The sequence below is a fragment of the Ambystoma mexicanum genome, chromosome 4p, assembly GCF_040938575.1.
Source record: "Ambystoma mexicanum isolate Mex_15411 chromosome 4p, UKY_AmexF1_1, whole genome shotgun sequence".
NCBI lineage: Eukaryota > Metazoa > Chordata > Amphibia > Caudata > Ambystomatidae > Ambystoma > Ambystoma mexicanum.
Genome location: NC_090927.1, coordinates 1,144,239,712 through 1,144,260,379, shown reverse-complemented (window position 1 = coordinate 1,144,260,379; position 20,668 = coordinate 1,144,239,712). Strand labels below are relative to the sequence as shown.

General features: G+C 45.5%; 1 protein-coding gene across 1 annotated transcript in view; it reads left to right on the top strand.

The window, feature by feature from the left end:
- ALDH8A1 (aldehyde dehydrogenase 8 family member A1) overlaps positions 1 to 20,668 on the top strand; it is a 189,828-nt gene that overhangs the window by 35,737 nt on the left and 133,423 nt on the right. Inside the window, exon 3 of the mRNA XM_069605021.1 lies at positions 18,250 to 18,405. Coding sequence (XP_069461122.1) covers positions 18,250 to 18,405 — 156 coding nt within the window. The remainder of the gene's footprint in view (positions 1 to 18,249; positions 18,406 to 20,668) is intronic.

Genomic DNA, 20,668 nt, shown 5'->3' with positions numbered 1-20,668 from the left:
TTTTGGCAATGTCAAGTTAGTGAATGCAATTCTCGTTTTTTTCCCCTGCCACAGGAATCTTATAATTGCTTTCTTGACTTCCGTAAAAAAATTGGCACGGCATTTGAATGGGGAGCATTTGGAAGGGGTATAAAAATCTTGGGAGACAGGTCATCCTTATTGCATTTAGGCGTCCAACCCAGGATATGGTTAACTTATCCCATCGGACGAGGTCTGCCTGAAATTTTTGGAGAAGTGCCGGGAATTTGGCCTCATATAGGTCTCGGAGGGATCTCGTGACATGTATCCCCAAGTATTTCAATTTCTCATGCTCTATCGTAAGACCCAGGGAAGAATATCTTTCACTGTTCAATTCCATTGATCCCAGTAGGGGGAAGAGTATCGACTTGGATCTGTTGATTTTAAAAACCGATATTAGGCCGTATGCATCTATTAGGTTTAGTGGCCTCGGGATAGATGTGTTGGGGTTTATCACGTGGAGAAATAAGCCATCAGCGTACAGCGCTACCTTATATTCCACCTGTCCCAACCTCCTTCCCTCAATTTGGGTGTCCTTCCTGATTTTCTGGGCCAGGGGTACTACGGAAAGGGCGAAGAGTATGGCCGAAAGGGGACATCCCTGTCGGGTACCGCGTTTTAACTCAACCATCTCGAGTACTCCCCATTGACTGACACTGCGGCTTTTGGTGCTGTGTACAATGCTTTCATCCCTTTTCTAAATTTTGGCCCTATACGGCACGGAGGACTGCGGCAACGAATTCCCATTCCACTCTATCGAATGCTTTCTCAGCGTCAATGGAAAGCAAGGCGGGTTCATCGATCATGGTTTGGGAGGCTGCAACCAGGTGGAGAGTTTTCCGCATGGTGTCTGCCCAATTATAAATCCAACCTGGTCGGGGTGAATAAGGTGGGGCATGTGAGTCTCTAACCTGGCAGCCAATACCCTTGTGTAAATTTTGGCATCAAGATTCAGCAGGGATATAGGGCGATATGACCCGCAACATTTGGGATCCCTACCTTCCTTGGGGACGACCGATATGAGTGCTCGGACAAAGGAGTCAGGAGCGGTTCCCGTATCTGGGACCTCATTGAATAGTTCTGTCAGAAATGGGGCTACGAGGGCACTGAAGGTCTTATAGAAGCCGGCTGTATATCCATCCTCCCCCAGGGATTTTCCCAATGTCAGCCTTTTGATCGTCTGGTGTACTTCCTCTTCCGTTATGGGGGACTCAAGGTGAGCCGAGTCTACCTCACCTATTTTGGGGAGATCGGTGTCGGCGAGATAGTTATCTATCTCTTGCGAGTTTGGGTCTGCTTCAGAGGAGTATAGGGATTCATAAAAGTTTGCGGACAGTCAAGGGATGGATGGTTGGACTTGCCCTTGGTCAGGAGTGTTATGTGTTATTTCCTTTACCCTTCGTTCTGCCCGTTGCATCCTGAGTCTAGCAGCCAGCAGTTCATCAGCTTTATCCCCCTTTTCGTAGAACTTTTGTTTCAATAAATGCAATTTTCGTGTTATCTGACCCTGTTCTAGGTGGCAAAGCTCCTCCCGTTTCTTTCGAGCTTCTTGGATCTTATCGAGGTCTATGGTGTCCCCTTCCCTGGCTGCCATATCCATTTGACATATTTCATTCAGGAGCCTATTTTCAATGAGGGTCCTTTCCCTTTTCTTTCGCGCCCCCTCCCGTATAAGGATCCCCCTCCAGGTTGCTTTGGCCGCCTCCCACACACCCCGTTTGGAGATCTCCCCAGTGTCGTTAGCTTTGAAATATTCTCTGTCTCGAGTTCTTCTCTAAAGACAAGGTCTCTCCACAGGGTCTCATTGCACCTCCATTTCCCACTCCTGATCGGTAGGTGTTCCCACTGTATAGCAACTGTGACCATGTCATGATCAGACCATGTTACTGGGGTGATCGCAGAGTGTGATGTTATGTGTACAGCTCCCGTGAGAGGTAGATATAATCTATTTGGGTAAAAGTATTGTGTGGGGGAGAATAAAATGTGTATCCTCTTGCGTCAGGGTGCATTTCCCTCCAAACATCAACCAGCGTGTATACTTGCATCATGCTTATAAAATCATTGTGGTCCCCTCTCCACAGGGTCTCATTGCACCTCCATTTCCCACTCCTGATCGGTAGGTGTTCCCACTGTATAGCAACTGTGACCATGTCATGATCAGACCATGTTACTGGGGTGATCGCAGAGTGTGATGTTATGTGTACAGCTCCCGTGAGAGGTAGATATAATCTATTTGGGTAAAAGTATTGTGTGGGGGAGAATAAAATGTGTATCCTCTTGCGTCAGGGTGCATTTCCCTCCAAACATCAACCAGCGTGTATACTTGCATCATGCTTATAAAATCATCGTGGTCCCCTCTCGTTTCGTTGTTGGCAGTTGTTACCCGTTTTAAAACCAAGCTGGAGTCAGCCCATAGATTAAAGTCCCCGCCCAGTACAATATGTCCGTAGTTTCCAACATTATTTTAGTGATGGTCCTTGAGAGGAATCTGAGTTGCCCTACATTGGGGGAATAGATCGTGGCTATCGTTACCTCCACACTCCCTATAGTTTCCGCCACCAAAGAAGCTCGCCCTTCTACATCTGCCCAGGATTTTGTGACTTGAAATTCAACTCCCTTTCTAATGAGGATTCCCATACCCCGCAATGGTCCAGAGCCCCAGAACTCCAAGCCGTGGCGTTTCCCTAGAATAGGCCTCTCCTCCCACCTCCATATACTTGGTTTCTTGCAGGAATAGGATATCCATCCTGGCTCTCCGGAATTCCCTTAGTACTAGCGACCTCTTGGTGGGTGAGTTAAGCCCCTTAACATTAAGTGTCCCCACTTTCAGGGGGCCCCGTGTGCTAACTTCAGGGGTAGCCATCTGTTTGTGACCTTGGATTATTCATCATAGTATGCCACCATTCCCTGAAGTATGCCCTCAACCAGCATCGATGTTTTCCTCTCCTCAGCAGTAATTGAGAAAACTGCTTCGATCATGTCTTTTCCCACGTCTTGTGACCCTCCCCCCCCTCCCCTCATGTGGCGGCATCCGAGCGGGTCCAGTGAAGTACACTGCACCAGCACGAACCACCAGCAGGGACCGTTACCTCACGGTCCTTTTGCTAAAATTAACTACTGCATGAGTCTGAGCCCCCAATGCATCCCCCTCCATTTAAATCTCACCTTACAACCATTGAACATGGGTGTTTGTAGTGTCTAACCATAAAAGGCCTTGATTTAAGGCAATGGTATAGCATAAAGTTCATTATTGCCAATCCGGATCACTTGCCCCCCTCCGGGGATGTGTTGCCTCTTCGATATTTTCTCGATCCTTTAACTCTCTGTCTCTTCGGGCCTTGAAGTTTCCATCCTCTTCCTTCGCCTCGTGCTGCGTCTCCGTCGCTCCCTCGTTCATTCGCCTCCACAAGTTCAGATATGCATGCCTTTATTTCTCTTTCAAATTGCAGCCTGATGTTCGTGCCATTGTGTTCGAAAGAAAGGGAGAAGGGGTAGCCCCACCTGTATCTAGTGTCTCGTTCCTTCAACCATTTCGTGAGAGGGCCGCACATCCTTCTCAGAGCTAGTGTTATGGCAGACAGGTCTTGATGTATGGTTATTTGAGCTCCGTTAAGGGTGATCACACCTCCGTGTCTCGCTTTCTCAAGAATCTTTGCCTTGTCCTGATAGCTGTGGAAGCGAGCCAGGACCGATCTCGGTCCCCCCGACGGGCCTCTTGCCCTGTGGATCCGCTCTGTTCTTGGTTCATCAATCGCGTCATCAGCTACGAGGATCTTAATGATGTCAGAAATCGTTTTTAAGCCCTCTTCGGTCTCCCCTTCCTGCTCCGGAATTCCAAAGAAGCGCAGGCTATTCCGTCTTTCACGATTTTCCAAATCGTCCATTTTTAACTTGTATTCCTCTTCTCGCCGCTCGAGTTCTGTAATTCTGTGTCCTAACTACGTTTCCAGGGTGTCGATCGAGGCCTGGTTGTTTTCTACACCCTCTAGCCTGTCCTCAATCCTATCCATGCGTTGGGTGATTTTGTCGATTTTGCCACCTCTATTGGCTCCTATATTTTTTATTTCCACCAACAGGGCTGCCACGTCATCCTTCGTGGCTGCTGTCTCACCGTGTGCTGCCGCTCCGGTTGCCATCTTGGGGGAAACGATTTTGTGAATGGGGGGAGCGTAAGCGTATGTGGCGAGCTTTTCTTTCACCTGCATATATTCAGGGACCTTTTCCGCCGATTCAGATTTAGGTTTGGAGTGTGAAGATGTCACCCTCGGGCTATGCTGTGCGCGCACAGATTTTTCTCCGCCTCCCATTGCTATGCTCAGGTGGCTCTTTCCGCTCCTGGGATACGGACCTGTTGCCTTGTCCCAGTCTTGAATCATTTGTGTAGCTTACAAGGCCTCTGTTATGGGGGGGGGCAGCTGCGGGGTACCCTCTATGTATCAGTCCTGTCATGCACTGGGTCGCTTGAGGAGGCACACACCCCTGTGACGGGGGCCCTACCCTCAGTCCCAGCGGTCTTTCGGTGATTTGGTGCGTTCAGCACAGGATGTTCCTGCCCTAACGGGGTAGAGGTGCTCTGTTGGGGGGCGTCCTCTCACTGGGGTTGGGAAGGCTCCTTAAGGTGATTCGGGGCTATCCCAACGTTTGATCGTTGGGGGGGGTTCAGCAGGCACGAGTATGTGGGCTGTGGCCGGTGTCCCTGTATGTCGGGTGAGAGCTGAAGGATCTTCTCAGAGGGCCCAAAGAAGGACCTTGTCACCTATAGTCCCAGCGCTTGGTCTCTTGTAAATGTGGTTCTGGCGCGAGTATGGGTGTTGGGAGCCTCACTATTATAAGACCTGAGTTACTAGGTGCACCAAAGTTGCCGCGCCTCTTTTCTTTCAATTATTGCTCTTATGTTTCCTCCTCTCTCCGCTCTTAATCATTATCCGGATAGGGTTTTAGCCCCTTCAGTGTGCACCCTGTTGCTCAAGCACGTCGAGAATCTTTCCAGGTGGGGGGTGATTGCAGTCCCCCCCACACCTCCTTCTGAAGGCACCGCTAGCGCAGGCCTCCACCTCGGCACTCGGGGAAACCCCCCGTGGGACTTGCGTGCAGCGCGGACCTCAGCCGAGATCAGAACAGGAGGAGGCGGGGGCTCTGACCTGCCGGCGCCGAGCACTGTGCCGCCAGAGGGAGAGCTGCGGTCCGGGACGGACGCGTACAAAACGCAAGTCTATGGGTGGAGGGAGAGGAGCGGTGGCCTACCTTATCCGCGGAGGCGGTCCCGCTCCTGGTCCTCGCCGGTGCGGTCCTCCGCAGAATGGCTAGTACGCATCGAGAGGAGCCAGTGCGTTCAGGCTTGCCGGGCCACCGGGACGCTCTCCCAGGTGGCTGGTGCCGGTCTTAAACTCCAGTTCCTCGTGTGGGGGGGCCACCGGGCGCGTCGGTACTCCCTCCTGGGGCCTGGTCATTTCGTTTTCCTCTTTGCTGCTGGGCACCTCGTCGGCCCGTGACGGCTTCCTCGGTTTCTACCTCAAAAAACCTCTGATTTTCTCCAAATTTTCTCTTGGTTGAGGGGTCCACACTCGCATGCCCCGCGTCCAATTGGCAGCTCCGGGGAGGGTCGCAAAGTGGGGGCCCAGGGACACTTTTCGGACCTCAGGTGCGGAGCTCACACGAAGAGCAGGCTCATCCGTGCGCCCCCTGGTGGCCGATCGCTCTTCCTACTTCTAAACTTTTTTTTCTCAGAGGACTCTCCAACATTATCACTTATCATTAGAATCCAGGCATATCTCCGTTTGTAGCATGAGTTGAACTATGCAGGTCCAACTATTTTTAATAGGGTTTCTCTCCAGTTAAAAAATATCTTATAGACCAGGGCAAAGTCACCGGAGTGCAGAGGACTGATCACAGATGCCAACACCCTTCCTGTCAGTACTAAGGGCCTCATTCTGAGTTTGGCAGTAATTCCATTGAAACTACCACCAATTTCATTTACCTACACTTCCACTCAGTCCTGTAGGTTTACCGCCAGATTAAAATTGGCGGCATGTTGGTTTTAGTACCCATTCATGGAGTCCGTTTAACTCCATGGGGGATTTGGAGGAATTACCACGCGTGCTAATTCCACCTGTGATAATTCCTCCAAATACAGCATTAAAGTGCAGGATTGACTGCCAGCACTTGGCTATAGCTAGCACCTCCGTTTCAACAACAAATTGAATTTTGGCAGTGCAGGAAAACTGCCTGTTATTCCGTCAGTCCCAACAATTTGCCACACTGTTGACCTCGGAGTGGTTCGCAACACATAGGAAATATGTAAATTCAGTTACATGGTTAACTGTATGTATGTATGTATGTATGTATGTCGGCTTGCTCCATTCTTAAAAAACATATACCGTCCCATTACTGATATTTTTCTCCTTAGAGCTTCCAATAAGAATATGAGATTAGAGTGTTTTACTCCCTGGCAGCTATGAGGGGTTAGACATGAGAGATGGACACTTAGATATACTTTTGTCACAAGTTGCCATTTTATTAAATAAAAAGGGGTGAGACAAACGCCTATCTTTCCCTAGTCTAACAAAGGTTTCCCTACCAAGCAAATTAAGGCTAAAGGAAATCAACCTAATCTCCAAAAATATCGATCCCTCACACTAATACACACAACAAAATCATACAGGAATTATTTGGCAATGTGACTTCACAAAATCACATATAAGTTTAAACACAAAAGTGTTTCCAACTAAAGGTCAGTTTCAGAAAAGTTATTTTCAGAATCCAAGTTCCACTCCAGGTAGGAAGTGAAGTTCCTTTCATTCAATATATCCTTCACTTGGCAGAGTGACTGTCTCAGTTCAAAAGGTTTTTCCACACCTGAAAACAGTGGTTAAAGTTCCCACAACCTTCTACTTGGCAAATCAAAAAGACATTCTCTTCACATCTCTAGTTAGAAGTCAAGGCAAATGTTCTCTGAAGATCAATCAAGTATTATTGCGTCATTTTCTTCTTTAGAAAAAACATCTCAGTCAGGATGGTTATACAACAGTTCTTTTATTTATTTATTTTTATTTGCGATATAACCAATTTGGTTTTTCCTAAAACACTTCATAAAGCAAAATAATTTACTAAAAGAAGGAAAAAAAACAACAAAAAACTGCACATACTAAAACCAGAACAGCAAATGACAAAATAACAGATCACAAATTACAAAACTTCCTATTTCAAATTCTTAAAATCATCTATCTAATACAGTCCACAAATATTAACAGTATTTTGGCAAAATGTAACCAGTGTATTGTAATACTCTAATCACATTAATTGTTAAGGCAGTTTCTTGTCCCGCTATCATTCTCTCTTAAAACATCTCAGTAGAAAGCCGGTCTGATGACACAAATAAAGACCCCAGATATCTCTCTCTAGCCGGCCACGTTCCCCCACAAAACCTCAACAAATGCTCAATAGTCTGAGCTTTAGGGTCTTTACAGCCTGGGCATAAAATTGAGGTTTGCTCCTCCCAACCCCACCCAGCTAGGATTGACCCAGTGTGAATCAGATTTAATCTCAATCTGAGAAAATTCTGTCTCGCCTATTTCTCAGGAAATTTTACCAGATATCTTGGGAGGAAGCCGAGTTTCTTAGCACAGTTAGAGAGGGAAGCTGTGGCAGTCGACGACCTCAATTGATCAGTCGTGCTGATCCAATCTATTGTTATTAACTCATTTTTGTCTTCAATGGATTTGCTATTAAAGTCTCTTCATTACTCCCACAGCTACAGAGTATCTCGCCAGCCAGCCTCCTCAGGTCTTGTAGCACCAACGTATGGCCCAATTGGAGGTGACCCATTAGGTCCTCGTATAGCGAGTTCTTCAGCGGAATATACAACAGTTCATCAAACACTGTAGTGAATTTGCCACTTCTTTTCCAACACAACAGTTCATTAAACATAGTAATGGAATTGCCACATCTTTTCGGACATAACCTTATACCACTTTCACAGCACTTCAAGTTATCTTCTTCGTGGCCCACTTGCCTGCCAGGACTATGCACTATTTGTCCCTTTCCTGCTTTACTTTTCTGCCAGGGTAACATCTCCTACTACTACAGCTTGCACTCTGTGGTAGGTTTTGTTAATACAATTGGCATACAATTCTTCCTCCAATATACTATACAAAAGGACAATAGTTTTCACACTGGTCTGTTTGCCATGAGCAATGCAGGTTGTACTTCTCTCCCCCTTGTTCCTTGCTACAAGCAGGGATTGTATCCTGCTGTATATCACTTTCCTTCACACACAACCTTTTGGCTGTTGCCAATGGGGTTTACAACTCCCTCCCTCGAGGTATCTTGATATGAGACTGCTAAATTCAACTCACCCTTGTGTCACTCTTTGGCAAAGTAATTTACAATGTCCCTTTTTAAGATCACCCCTTTCAGGAAGGTTGTATCTCCTTTGTTTTGTTATTGCCCCTCTTTCACATTGGCAATGCAGGTTATAGTAATTCAATATTGGATATTCCCCAATTTGGCTTTTGCAGTGCAGGTTACAATATTCTCCTATCCAACATCTCATAATAGGAGAGTTTGCCCAGTTTGCTTAAATTCAAATGTTGGTATTCAAAATCACTCAGCAGTCTCCTTCGGTGCGCCTCAGGGTCAAATGCATTAGGCCAACTCAGCAGCCTTTCCTGGCGTCTCCTTCTGACCCACTTGTTCCACTTCTTCATTTGCCGGACTCCTGCAGTGTTTTACTGCTCCTGCCAGCCTGCCACTGCTTCCACTGACCGTCAACGGAGTGTGTACAACCATGAACGCTCCCTGGTGTAAGCCTTACAGCGGAGCGGGTCGCAGGATGCAGGGAGCTTCTCTCTCGCCCGCGATCGCTGGCATTGATGCCACTTCCCACTGCATATCCTCTGCATACACCAGGCATCTCGACCGAATCCTCGGACTTCATACAGCATCCAGCTGTTGGCACTCCATTCCCTGCTTCTTCCTGCTGCTTCTGCTGCTTCAGCTGTCTCTCTTTGGCTCGCAACTGACAGACCTTTAAATGATTAAAGGTTCCACTCAGGTGTGGGTCATTGCAACAACTAGGCCACATATTACACTTTGGCAACACTGGAGTCCTCTTCCTCATCTCAGTACTAGGAGCATTGTGGGACTTGAATTCCATAATGTTCCTAGTTATTTCAACATCAGAATCATCAACTTTACAATAGACCATTAACAATGTAGGGTCATTAGGGAAATTATTCAGAAGGTTTTCCCATTCTGCCTGACCCAGGTCCCCTCTAATGTGATCCTCCCTCATAAAACCACCCTCACGGTCAGCATCAGGTAGTGGCTGCCTTTTCCTGGCCACATGAGAAGGGTTACAGGCCAGAGTGTTTGGTATGATCACCTCTGATTCATCACATACCCTTGCCCTTATGTCACTGGTTTTTAAAGCCTCTTGTGGAAATCGTCAAAGGAAATCAACATTACCTTGTTCCTTTCCTTTCTGATGTTCGAAAGAAAAACAATAAGGCTGTAGATCCAAAACCCAGCGCATAACTCCAGCACTGGAATCTTTCCTAAGACTCGACCACTTAAGGGGAGCATGATCAGTAACCGAACAAAATGTTCTACCTGTCGGATAGTATTTTAAGTAAGTTATTACCCATTTGATGGCCAGAGCTTCAAGTTACAGAGTGGCATAATTCTTCTCTCGAGGATATAATGTCCTACTAATATAAAGAATTGGATGTTCTATACCATCGTGGCTCTGTCATAATACAGCCCCCAACCCAGTATGTGACGCATCTGTTTGTAGGATAAATGGTCTATTGAAGGTAGCCACCTTCAAGACAGGCTCACTACATAAGTTATGTTTTAATTTATCAAAACATATCTAGTCTTTGGGGCACCATTTGAGTTTTGAGGTTCTGCATTTCTAAGCTTATCTGTGAGAAGGGAAGTGATGGAAGCAAAGTTAGGGATGAATCGCCTGCAGTAACCAACTAGGTCCAAAAAGGCCCATAGTTCTTTCTTGGTCTTGGCCAATGTTCTTCAACTGCACTAACCTTTTCAGTCTGAGACTGAATCAGTCAATTTCCCACAAAGAAGCCCATATATTTTACTGCAGATATAGCAAGAAGACACTTCTTTGGATTGGCAGTAAATCCAGTTTTTCTAAGGGCCCGAGTTACCATATAAAAATGGGACGTTCTTGCCATGACTTGCTATGAATGATGATGTCATCAATATAAGCTCCACAAAATGAAGCATATGGTCTAAGAACTTGGTCCATTAGTCTTTGAAAGGTAGCTGGGGCACCATACAGCCAAAATGGTAAAACCTTAAATTGAGATAAGCCTATCAGAGTAGAAAAGGCTGTCTTTGGTTTATCCATGGGATTAACCGGTACTTGCCAATACCCTTTTGTTATAACCATAGTAGAAAGATATACTGCATCCCCCAACCTATCAATGACATCGTCTATCCTGAGCATGGGCTAGCTATCAAACTGTGATACTTCAATGACCTTTCTAAAGTCACACAAAGCCTCCATGAATTATCAGGTTTGGCAACTAGTACAATAGGGGAAGAACAAGGGCTTTGAGAGGCTTCGATAATATCCACCTTCAACATGGCTTCTAGTTCTTCTTGGATAATCCTCTTCCTTCTCTCAGGCATTCGGTAAGGCTTTTGATGAATAACCTTCACTGCCATAGTACGAATATAATGATATATGCCTTTAACTCTTCAAGATTCAGTTCTAAACACATCAGGAAATTGCTGCAGAAGGCCTATTAGCTCTTGTTTTTGGTTTTGTGTCAAATCAGGAGAGATTCGTTTATTGGTATCATTCTCTTAGGTTGATAAGCTTGTTAGTATCACAGAAGTATTTTTAATAGGGTCCTCTTCCCATTCTTTAAGTAGATGAATGGGATAAATATGAGTTTTAATCTTTTGGTCAGGCTGGGAGATTTTATATTTGGAAGGTCCTGTCCGTTATATGATTTCAGAAGGTCCATGCCACTTGGAAAGAATCTTATTTTCGGAAAAGAGAGAAGTAAAAGCAACACCTTTTGACCTACAGAAAAAGATCTCATCACTGTTTTTTTGTTATAATATTCCTTTTGGAGTTCTTCAGTTCGTGCCATATTAGGTTGGACTATATTTCGAATTGCTGCAATATGTTCTTTTAATTGTTGAGCTGTTTGGGATGAGGGTATGGTAGCTCTTTCTCTCTCTTCCCATGTTTCATGTAACATATCCAACACATGCCTGAATCCTCTTACATATAATAATTCAAAGGGGGAAACTCCAGTTGAAGACTAGTTGTCTATTGGCAAACATGTATAAGGTATCATAATATCCCAATTCTTCCCATCTGCTTCCACTCATTTCTTTAGGATGTATTTTAAAGTCTGATTAAATCTTTCTACCAATCCATCAGTTTGAGGATGATAAATGAAGGTATGTAAAGTTTTAATATGAAAAATCTCTTCTCATAAGTTTACTCATAAATGTGGACCCTTGATCCGGCAAAATTTCTTTTGAAAAGTCAACTCTGCAGACGAAAGGATGTAAATGTTTCAGTATTTTTTGTGAAGTGTTATTTCTCAAAGGAAAAGCCTCAGGGTAACAGGTGGCGTAATCTAAGTTTACCATTATATATCGGTACCCTAACTTGGATGTTTCTAAAGGGCGTACTATATCCATTCGTATCCGTAAAAAAGGGATATCTATAATAGGTAAAGGTAAGAAACGCAGTTTCCATTTCAGAATAGGCTTTTTACTTGTAATCCAAACGTAGCAGCAAGATTCCCATAAACGTAAAGAAGCATTTTTATCATTAAGACCAAGGGTGTGCACTCTTTGCCCCTCCTGCTGGTGTGGACTAAAACCCCCATTAGAGCTAGCTAGTGTAGTCAAAGCTGAGGGATCATGGGAGTCATAGTCCAACCTGTGAGAGCTACAGGTTGCAGACCCCTAATGTAGAGCATGTTCACATCTGCCAGCACTATCCTAGAGGTCCTCTTTGTGGTAGGTGCTGCTCTTGGTACTGGTGTGAACCGGTCAGCTCAACAGTGCAGCTGGTACAAAGGGTCAGGTACGTGGATACCTGTTACACCCCGATTTTTCTTTGTTGGGCGTAATGGTCTGATTTTTAGGGGCAAAATGGACAACTACACTGTTTATCTGGAACCCTACTATGACTTTAATGTTGATCATTTGGGAATGTGTCTAAAGCCACCCCACTACGCAGATCAAACTTCTCTGTGGGTGAAGTCCCCCTAGTGCATGGCCAGACAAAACAGTAGGAAATTCCCATTTCAGCAGGGAATTTGATCCATCCACATCCCGGCCCTGCTTGCATTAACCTCTTCATTGTGGGTGGGAGGGTCTTTGTAATAGATTTCCTTGCAGCTGGAAGCTCCATGCTGCACAAGGAATGGAAAAAAGGGAAAAGGACAGATCCAGCCTAACCAGTGGCAAAGTGGCCCCTTGCACACAAATCAACTGGTATCCTAGATCAGCATTACCCTTGAAAAAATATACAAAGAAGTAGTAAGCAAATGTAGGGATACTTAAATTAATGAAATTATTATTTTTAACTTTAAGTACATTTTGGAAAAAATTCTTTCCGTTTTAAAAAGATTCTTCGTGCTCGAGGGCAAAAGGTTTCTCTAGCAAAAAAACCTATTATCTAATTAAAATAAAAAAGTCAGAACTATATATTTGTTTTATGTCCTTAGCAATCTAATCGGGTAGAATTATACTCTTCCATTCAATGTAAATATGTTACATTCATTTTCATTATTTTTTGTTTTATTCAATATGATATTATTTGATTTCAGATAAACCCTTGATTTCCAAAATGATCAACCTCATTGAGTATGCAATTAAGTCATTATGATGTTGTACATGTTCAAATCAAACATATTTCTAATATCAATTCCACTATGTTTACAGAAATACATATAAACCATGAATCCATAATCTTCTTTTTTGTACTATCTTTCTTCTATACATTCAAGGACTGCTTGTATAATCATTCCTCTATTATGTAGGACTGGGAATGATAACATTGCCCAAGGCGTTTCGAATAGTTATATTCTTCTCCAGGGGTCAGTCCAAATTAATATTCCTATAAATCATAAGTACTCACACAGATTTATCTGATATTAAATAATCGCGGGTTACTAGCAAATGCTTGGTTCTCTCGGGCACAATCTGAACAAGTTAGTGTCTGTTGGGGCGGTAGGAGGCGAAGCATTGCAGGACTGTTTCATCGAAGCCATGCAGGTGGCGAGGAGATGATAAAAGGATCTGGACACCCAAGTGCTGGCAGTGCCCCTCGATCAGTAAATGGGCTGCCCCAGAACTATGTCAAGTGGGTTAACTTTTTAAAATGGAAGCTTCTTCTCCGGGGCTCCGGACTGAGCCTCGCTATTGCCATGGGAACAGCCCAATCGATAGAATTTACAGGGGTCTGGTTCTTCCCAGGCCATTCAGATCTGTGTCTGAGGTCGACAGAGAGAGCAGTTCTGGGTCCAGTGCACGTGATAAGGGAAACCCAGTTTTCTGGCCGTTTTACCACATGCATGATGTGGTGAATCCAGGGAGATCTCGAGTCTGCATTAGCGGGAAGGAAAAGCCCTGCTGTGGGAGTCTTGCCCCAAATGCAAAAGAAAAAAGAAAATCGAAACGAGGTCAGTGGAAGTTGGCAAAACGTTGCCAACATTACTGCGGTTGACCTTTCGGGTGTTGTTGACCTGTTAGCATGGATCCTTCCTTCCCTGTAACCCTCCGCCTGGGTTTCTAATGCATATTTCGGAGGGGGCTTTTGACTTGGGATGAGAAAACCCCACTCACAGCCTTCTGTAAATTCAGTTCTATGCTTTCAATCTAGAACATTTCGGGGAACGGATAGGCTAATGTTAATCCCATTCCCACAAATTCTCTCTTGCAATGATTCCTGGGTGCCACTACAAAAGAATTCAATAGAATAGCGGTGGTCTATGGGCATTTTAAAAAGCGAGTTAAAACTGAATTTACCCTTAATGGGAATGTTCTGAGCATCTTAAAACTGAAAGATTGCATCAGAACTCACTGTGGAGATGTCCCCTGCCTGGGTTAGGATATTTATGGGGGCTGAGTGCTGCTGCCTGATAAGTAGTGCTGAGCTTGGTGGCAGTGTGAGGAGGATACCCTGGCTCACCCGCTCACCCCGCTAAGCTCCAGTCACTTGGCAGGGGCTTGTCGCAGTAAGCGGGAACATTCCCATTCAAAGCATTAACCCTCCTTTGGTACAAGGATGTCTAAAATATGCCCTGTGCTGAATTAGTGGCAGTCCCACTTCCTGCTGTAAATTCTGCAATATCCGTAACTGAGGGTAAGGGGGGGTGCAGGGGTCACCAAATCCTGTTAATAGGAGGTATAATAGTTCCATAGTTACTTGGATCGGGACGATACAGGGACAGTGAACAAAATACTGAGCTACGTCATCAAACAGCACAAATGAGCTACCATGCCTACCGATACCTCCTGTTATTTGAACTGCATACGTGGTTCAACCCGGCTGGCTGGAGCCGTGAGGTGAGGTGCTCTGCTGGAGCAGTCGCAATCCATGCATGTGCAAAAGAATATTCCAAGCTCAGTGCTGACCCATTTCAAGGGTCAAACTGCACTGGTGAGTGTGGGAAAGCAGTGCACAGGAGCAGCAGTCAATCCGTGAGTCCCTAGACCCGAACCAATCTTACTTTGAGTCACAGAATTATGAACACCTGAAGAAACGTAAATGAGGGTGGTCCCTGGGGTGGACCTGAACGCTATTTGGAGAGTTCGTTTGGAGAAGCAAAGGTGTGACTTTGGAGACTGTCAAGAGTGGAATCAGGAGACAGAGTTGGTTTTGGAGCAGGAGAAAAGTGGCTGGAGAGGGGAGGCCCAATGGGACGAGGTGGTAGAGATTGATAAGAAGCAGATGCTCAAGGAGGTCACAATGACTGGGGAGGAGGTGTAAGATGGAGGAGGAAGTAGAGATTTGCTAGGAAGGGAAGATCAAAGAGGTGGTAAAGATTGAGGATGAGGTGTGGATCGATTAGGTGTTATGGATTAAGGAGGAGGTAGCAATCAAGGATGTGATAGAGACAGAGGAGGAGGTGGATATCAAGGAGATGCTAGAGATCAAGGAAGAGGTTGAGAGCAAAGAGGTCACAGGAGTGAGGAGGAGGCGAGCAGTGGAAAGGAGGCAAGGAACAATACTGGAAGGAGTGAGATGGCTATAGGATGAGTGTAACGGGACGAGAGGAGGGGGAAGCAAACACAGAGAAGGTTGGAGAAAAGAGATCGAGGAGTAGAGGTGAGAGCATAGGGGAGTTGGAAAGAGTGAGGATGAAGAAGCACTTATGCTCCACGCCTAAAGAGAGTGGGTTGGGATTGGGTGGTGATATGTACATGCGACGAAGCATTGAGCAGGTGCAGTATAGGCGAGGAGGAGTGGACGAGCCACCCTTGGGCATGAGCTCATCCTGACCCATTGAGGCTGTAGATGAGAACGGGATAAAACAGGGAGGAGGGAAATGCAGTCTAACTCAGTTTGTCGACAAGTGCATGTGGTCAGACTGCTGGTGGAAGCTCAGGGGCTTAGCATGGCTCTACCGAGCCCTACCCCTGATCACTGACTAGCCCTAATGTGTGAGTAGCTGTATGGCCCAGTGACCCAGATAAAGAGGTCCACCACATCTAGACCAGAGACGCAGCCAAAGATGTCTCCCAGAAATGCGGGACGGGAAGCAGAAGACTGGAAACAGTGGAACCAGGAGCTAAGGGAGAAGTTTCACAAAGCTGAGCAGTGTCTGTACAAGACACAGAAGTAGGGTTCAAAAGAAACTAATATTTTTGGGTGCATGACAGGAGTGGGTGAAGCAAAGTCAATAAGACTCATTATCAGGATAGCTTCACTTTTGGAAAATTAAAAAACTAAAGGTCTCATGGCTTCAAATTCCCTGATGAGGTAGTCAGTCCCTGGGACATGTCGTCTAGTCTCAGTCACCGACAGTCTCTCGGGTTCAAGCCTCCCTATGCTTCTTTCCGGAATGCAGGCCCTGTTAGTTCAATCATGTGCTCCTTGTCCTGGTCTCCAGGGAGACCCTGTCACCTGGATCTTAGGCCCCCTGAACGCTTGCACATCCAGCATAGGCAGAATAATAAGATAGGGGTCTGTTGTTACACCAAGCTAAGCCCCAAAGGGTCTACCACTCGAGAGGCTTCCCTTAAAGGGACAGCGGCCCATTCTCGGTTACTCTGCCACGCACCGGCTACCCGCCTGAGGCATGGTGAGAGAAGCCATGGATTCTCCCTGCACTGCCCTGGGCCCAGCATCGCTTAGCGGGTGGCGGCACCTGGCACCATGGCTCTGCCATCCCTTTCCCCAAGAGCACCCCAGGAAACGTTGTCACCATGGACACTTAAACCCAGACAATGCGAGTTACTGGGAAAGGAAAGTATACCCCAGAAGGGCTTTTCAGATCAAGGATTATAAATTCAGAGATTTTGTGGGATTGGTTAACGAGCCTAGAGTTGGGTTAGACCGCAAAGCTAGGCCACTGGATTATTGAGCTATATTCGTATTCGCAGAAAGTGAGAAGAGCTACCGAAAAGGCACTCCTGAAAAGAGAAGGAAACTCAGAAACTGGGTCCTTCACCTAAGGAGAAGTGTCCTGATTCAAGATTATAAAAAGTCCATTGGGTCACCGGAGCAACCCCCTTGCCGCCCCGTGCTGACCATTCCTGGTAGTTTCATGGGGAAGTCTCTGGTGGTCAGGAAGGAGGTTGTGCAGCCTTTTTTCACTTACTTTCTTGAAACTCAGCAGTGCAGTCACCCTGAATGAATATGTCATTCCTTATTCCCATGCCTGTGTGACGTTCCTCATGCTGCGCTTCATAACATCACCAATAACCATGTATGCCGGCTTCACAAAACCTGCAGGAACAGAAATATTTTAATGGAAGTGTTTGTTATTTTTGCATCTGAAGGATTACCTGATCGAAACAGTGGACTCGTTTCATGGGTCGGGGAACCATACTACCGTACCCCAACATAACTATGTAAAGTGATTAAATATTATGCCTAGAAAATGATTTGAATAACCGGGTATAATATTCAAACCATAATCTGATCACCATTTTGATTTCAAGGATCGAACGTAACATTTGATGGCACTAGGGCCTCATTACGCTATGGTGGTGTGGGAAAAAGGGCGGTAACGCAATAAGCGCCACTTTTGCCACTCTGCCATACTACGAGTTTGGACCTGGAGTGGGGGATTTACCTTGCATCATGTTGGAGGTAACTCCTCCCACTTTCTGCCGAAAAATCTGCAAAAAAGGAAGAATTACTGCAGTGGCAATTCTGACGAAACCCCCAATGGAGTCCAATAGGGACTAACATCTCCACCACCACTTGTATTCCGCCGGAAAATCCGCCTGATCAAGTTGTGGTAATGGTAATTTCTTTGCGCTGTATTCAGGAGGATTTACAGCCAGAATACTGCCCAACTTCTAATGAGGCCCATTTATGTTTTATACTTAATAGGCTTATTTTGTTGGCTTCCATTTTGAACCGGCACCAAGAGGTGTTCTGAAATGTTGGATTTCAAGCACTTAGTTACACTTTTGTGTGCCCTGTAGCCTAAGTGCCTGGCTGTTCACATGGCGAGCAGTGTGCCATGCCAGAGTCCGTTAATGAACGTAATGCATAGCTGCTTTTCTGTGGGGGTCCTTACGAGTTTGGCGGTAATGGTAAAACATACAGTAATCAACCCTGAAAACACCTTTTCCCGCCTGCTTTTGCGTGGCGGTAATTATGACCACAGAAAAGCATGACTACATTTAGCAATTACCACATGTGGTAAATACGGAAGCCCTTGGAGTCCAATGGGATTCCAAAATGGGGAAACTAGGAAGGTCTGCATGACTTGGAGCCATGCTGACCTTTCCGGGTACCTGCTATTTACTGCATGCAGTAACAGTAAATGGGTTTATCGGTATTACCAGAGGTTAAAACACCAAACGGATAATCAAGGCCCTTCCTCTTCTTTTTATTCTTAAACGATGTGACTTGTTTTGTACTTTAAATGTGTTGGAGAGATTGCACAATGATCTATGTTTTGCATGCCACTTTTAATGTGATTTCTCGGCCCAGAAGTTGAGGCAGGATTCTGGCGGGATCTGTCCTTATGGAGTCTTTTCTATCCTTAGGAAAGACCATCACCTTTGCGCGGACAGTGGACATCCCTCGGACTGTGTACAACTTCCGGTTCTTTGCTACGTCTATCCTGCACCACACCACGGACTGCACTCAGATGGACCCAATGGGCTGCTTGAACTACACTGTGCGGACCCCAGTAGGAATAGGTAAGGAACCAATATCAGAATTATGGAATGTGACACTTGGAGGGGTCCACTGGATCGGGGTGCTCACATTCTGCGCCACCAAAAGACATGTTGAATGGTACAGTGGAGGAGATACCGCCAGCCCCTTCCTGGATGTATTTCCTCCACTTTACTGGAGAAAACAGAAGAAAATTACAATGGGTGGACTTGCCATCCACCACCATTGCCCCATGGTGTCCCATGGACTCTATGGACTCCATGAATGGGGACTAACACTGCTGTTACCCCACCTCATAATCCGGTGGTAAATCGGCCAGGCAGAGTAGTGGTAACGGTATCCGCGTTTAGCAGTAATTCTCGGGGAAATAACCCAAACTCGGAATGTGACTCAATGTAACTGTGCCGGAGCTGAGACTGCAGGGGAAACAGTTGATAGGTAGTGGTTTAGAATTCTGTATTTGTAGCTATATAATGAGGAACAAGGCGATTCGACAAGAAGCGCTGTATTGGTCATGTAGGAGGCAGGAGGGGTTCAAGTGATGAGTGCTTCCCCGCCACCATAACCCAGATGCTGGCGGGGAAGTATTGGAACCAGAAACAGGGAGTAGCACAAAGGGACAGTCAATACATAAAGAGAAAACAGTATTTGCGAATCTGAAGGACAGTGCAGGCTAGGGTGTGGATACTGCTGGGCGTGCTACTGCTGTATGGGCCTGGGTCACCTTCCACTCCCAGAAGCGTACCTTGAAGGTGCTTGTAAAGACGCTTACAGTCAGAATGTTCTTGCTATTGGGGGGGGAAGTAGTTCAGAGTTGCAGAGCAATGGGGGTAAAAAGAATCAAGATTGTGAAGCATGTTGAGAACAGAAGCAACCAGGGGAGCAGGTCATTGCGGCGTGGCGTGGATATCACAATCATCGGCAGAAGGCTGGGGGTGCTGAAAGAGGAGGGGCAAGGAGGAGGATAAAGAAAAGCTAGGGATCATGGGGTTGTCCCCTGTGGGGGGAATGCTTTAATAAAATGGTGAGGGTTACTAGTGGAACTGTAATGCTAAAAAGCTAAAGTGTTGAGGCACGGGAGGATAGCTTAACGGCAAAGTGCGCGCCATGGAAGCAAGACGACAGGAAGCAACACAGGTTCGATCCCTGCGTCCGCGCTTAGAAACCTCTGGGTGTTTAAGCGCGTTATAAATACGCAACTAAGATTAACAAAAAGAATTATGCAAAAAAAAAAAAAAAACAATTCCTATAACAGCGCCTCGATGCCTGCGGGCTGATAAAATAAAAAGACACTGCGCTCCCCTAAAATAAAATGTTTTTATCCATACATAGAACTATTTCATAGGGGCATCCATTACAGCAGCAATAGTCTGGAGGATGGAACACTACCAGCAACTTATATATATGACCACATGAAAAGGAAGGTCCAGACACTTTGTGATTTGGATCAAAATGTATAGTCTCCCAATAGGTCCGATAGCACAGCGAGTAGAGCGCTCGCTTTGACGTCTGTGCAGAGCCTGCTGACGCAGGTTCGAATTCTGGCAGGGCCAACCTTCGTCATTTTGAGGTCGATAAATGAGCACCCACACCGTGGGTAATAAGCAGCGCTCAGATACCTGAGGGTTCGTAGCGCTATATAAATGCTAAATAAATAAATACATTCTTAAACTGGGCAGCCATCAATCCAAAGAAAATGTTGGTTAGTTTTTAATATAATGGCGTGTCAATAATAAAAAAAACAAGCTGTACAGCACTCAATTGACGCATCCTACTAAAATGAGCAAGAGTCAAATAGCCATAACTAGAAAGACCTTCATTAACGCGGCTGAGAAAATCTCATACCTTGGAAAAAACAATCACGTTGGCAGAGAAAACCCATCCTACTCAGATGAGAAACAGTCAAATAGCCATATATTCACAAAGGCAGAACAAACCCATTCGAATAGCTAAGAAAATCCCATAACTGGGACAGAACATTTCATATAGGCAAAGAAGTCCAACAGTAACTCATTGGACAGCCCTGCCAGTGTTTCCCCCACCTGGGCTTTGTCTAGGTAATTTTCAAACATTGTAGATACATGATTTGTTTTTTATATGAGAGCAGTTTTTCTTATTACTTCACAGATACATTAAACCCCCTTGTATTCATTACTGCCATTGATTCCCTACACATGCACATTTCGGTGCCACATTAGGACAAGTGCACAATTTTGCTGAATGCCATTTTCTTGATTAAGAAGCATCCATTGTATTCAAAGATAGTTATCTAATAACATGCATTTG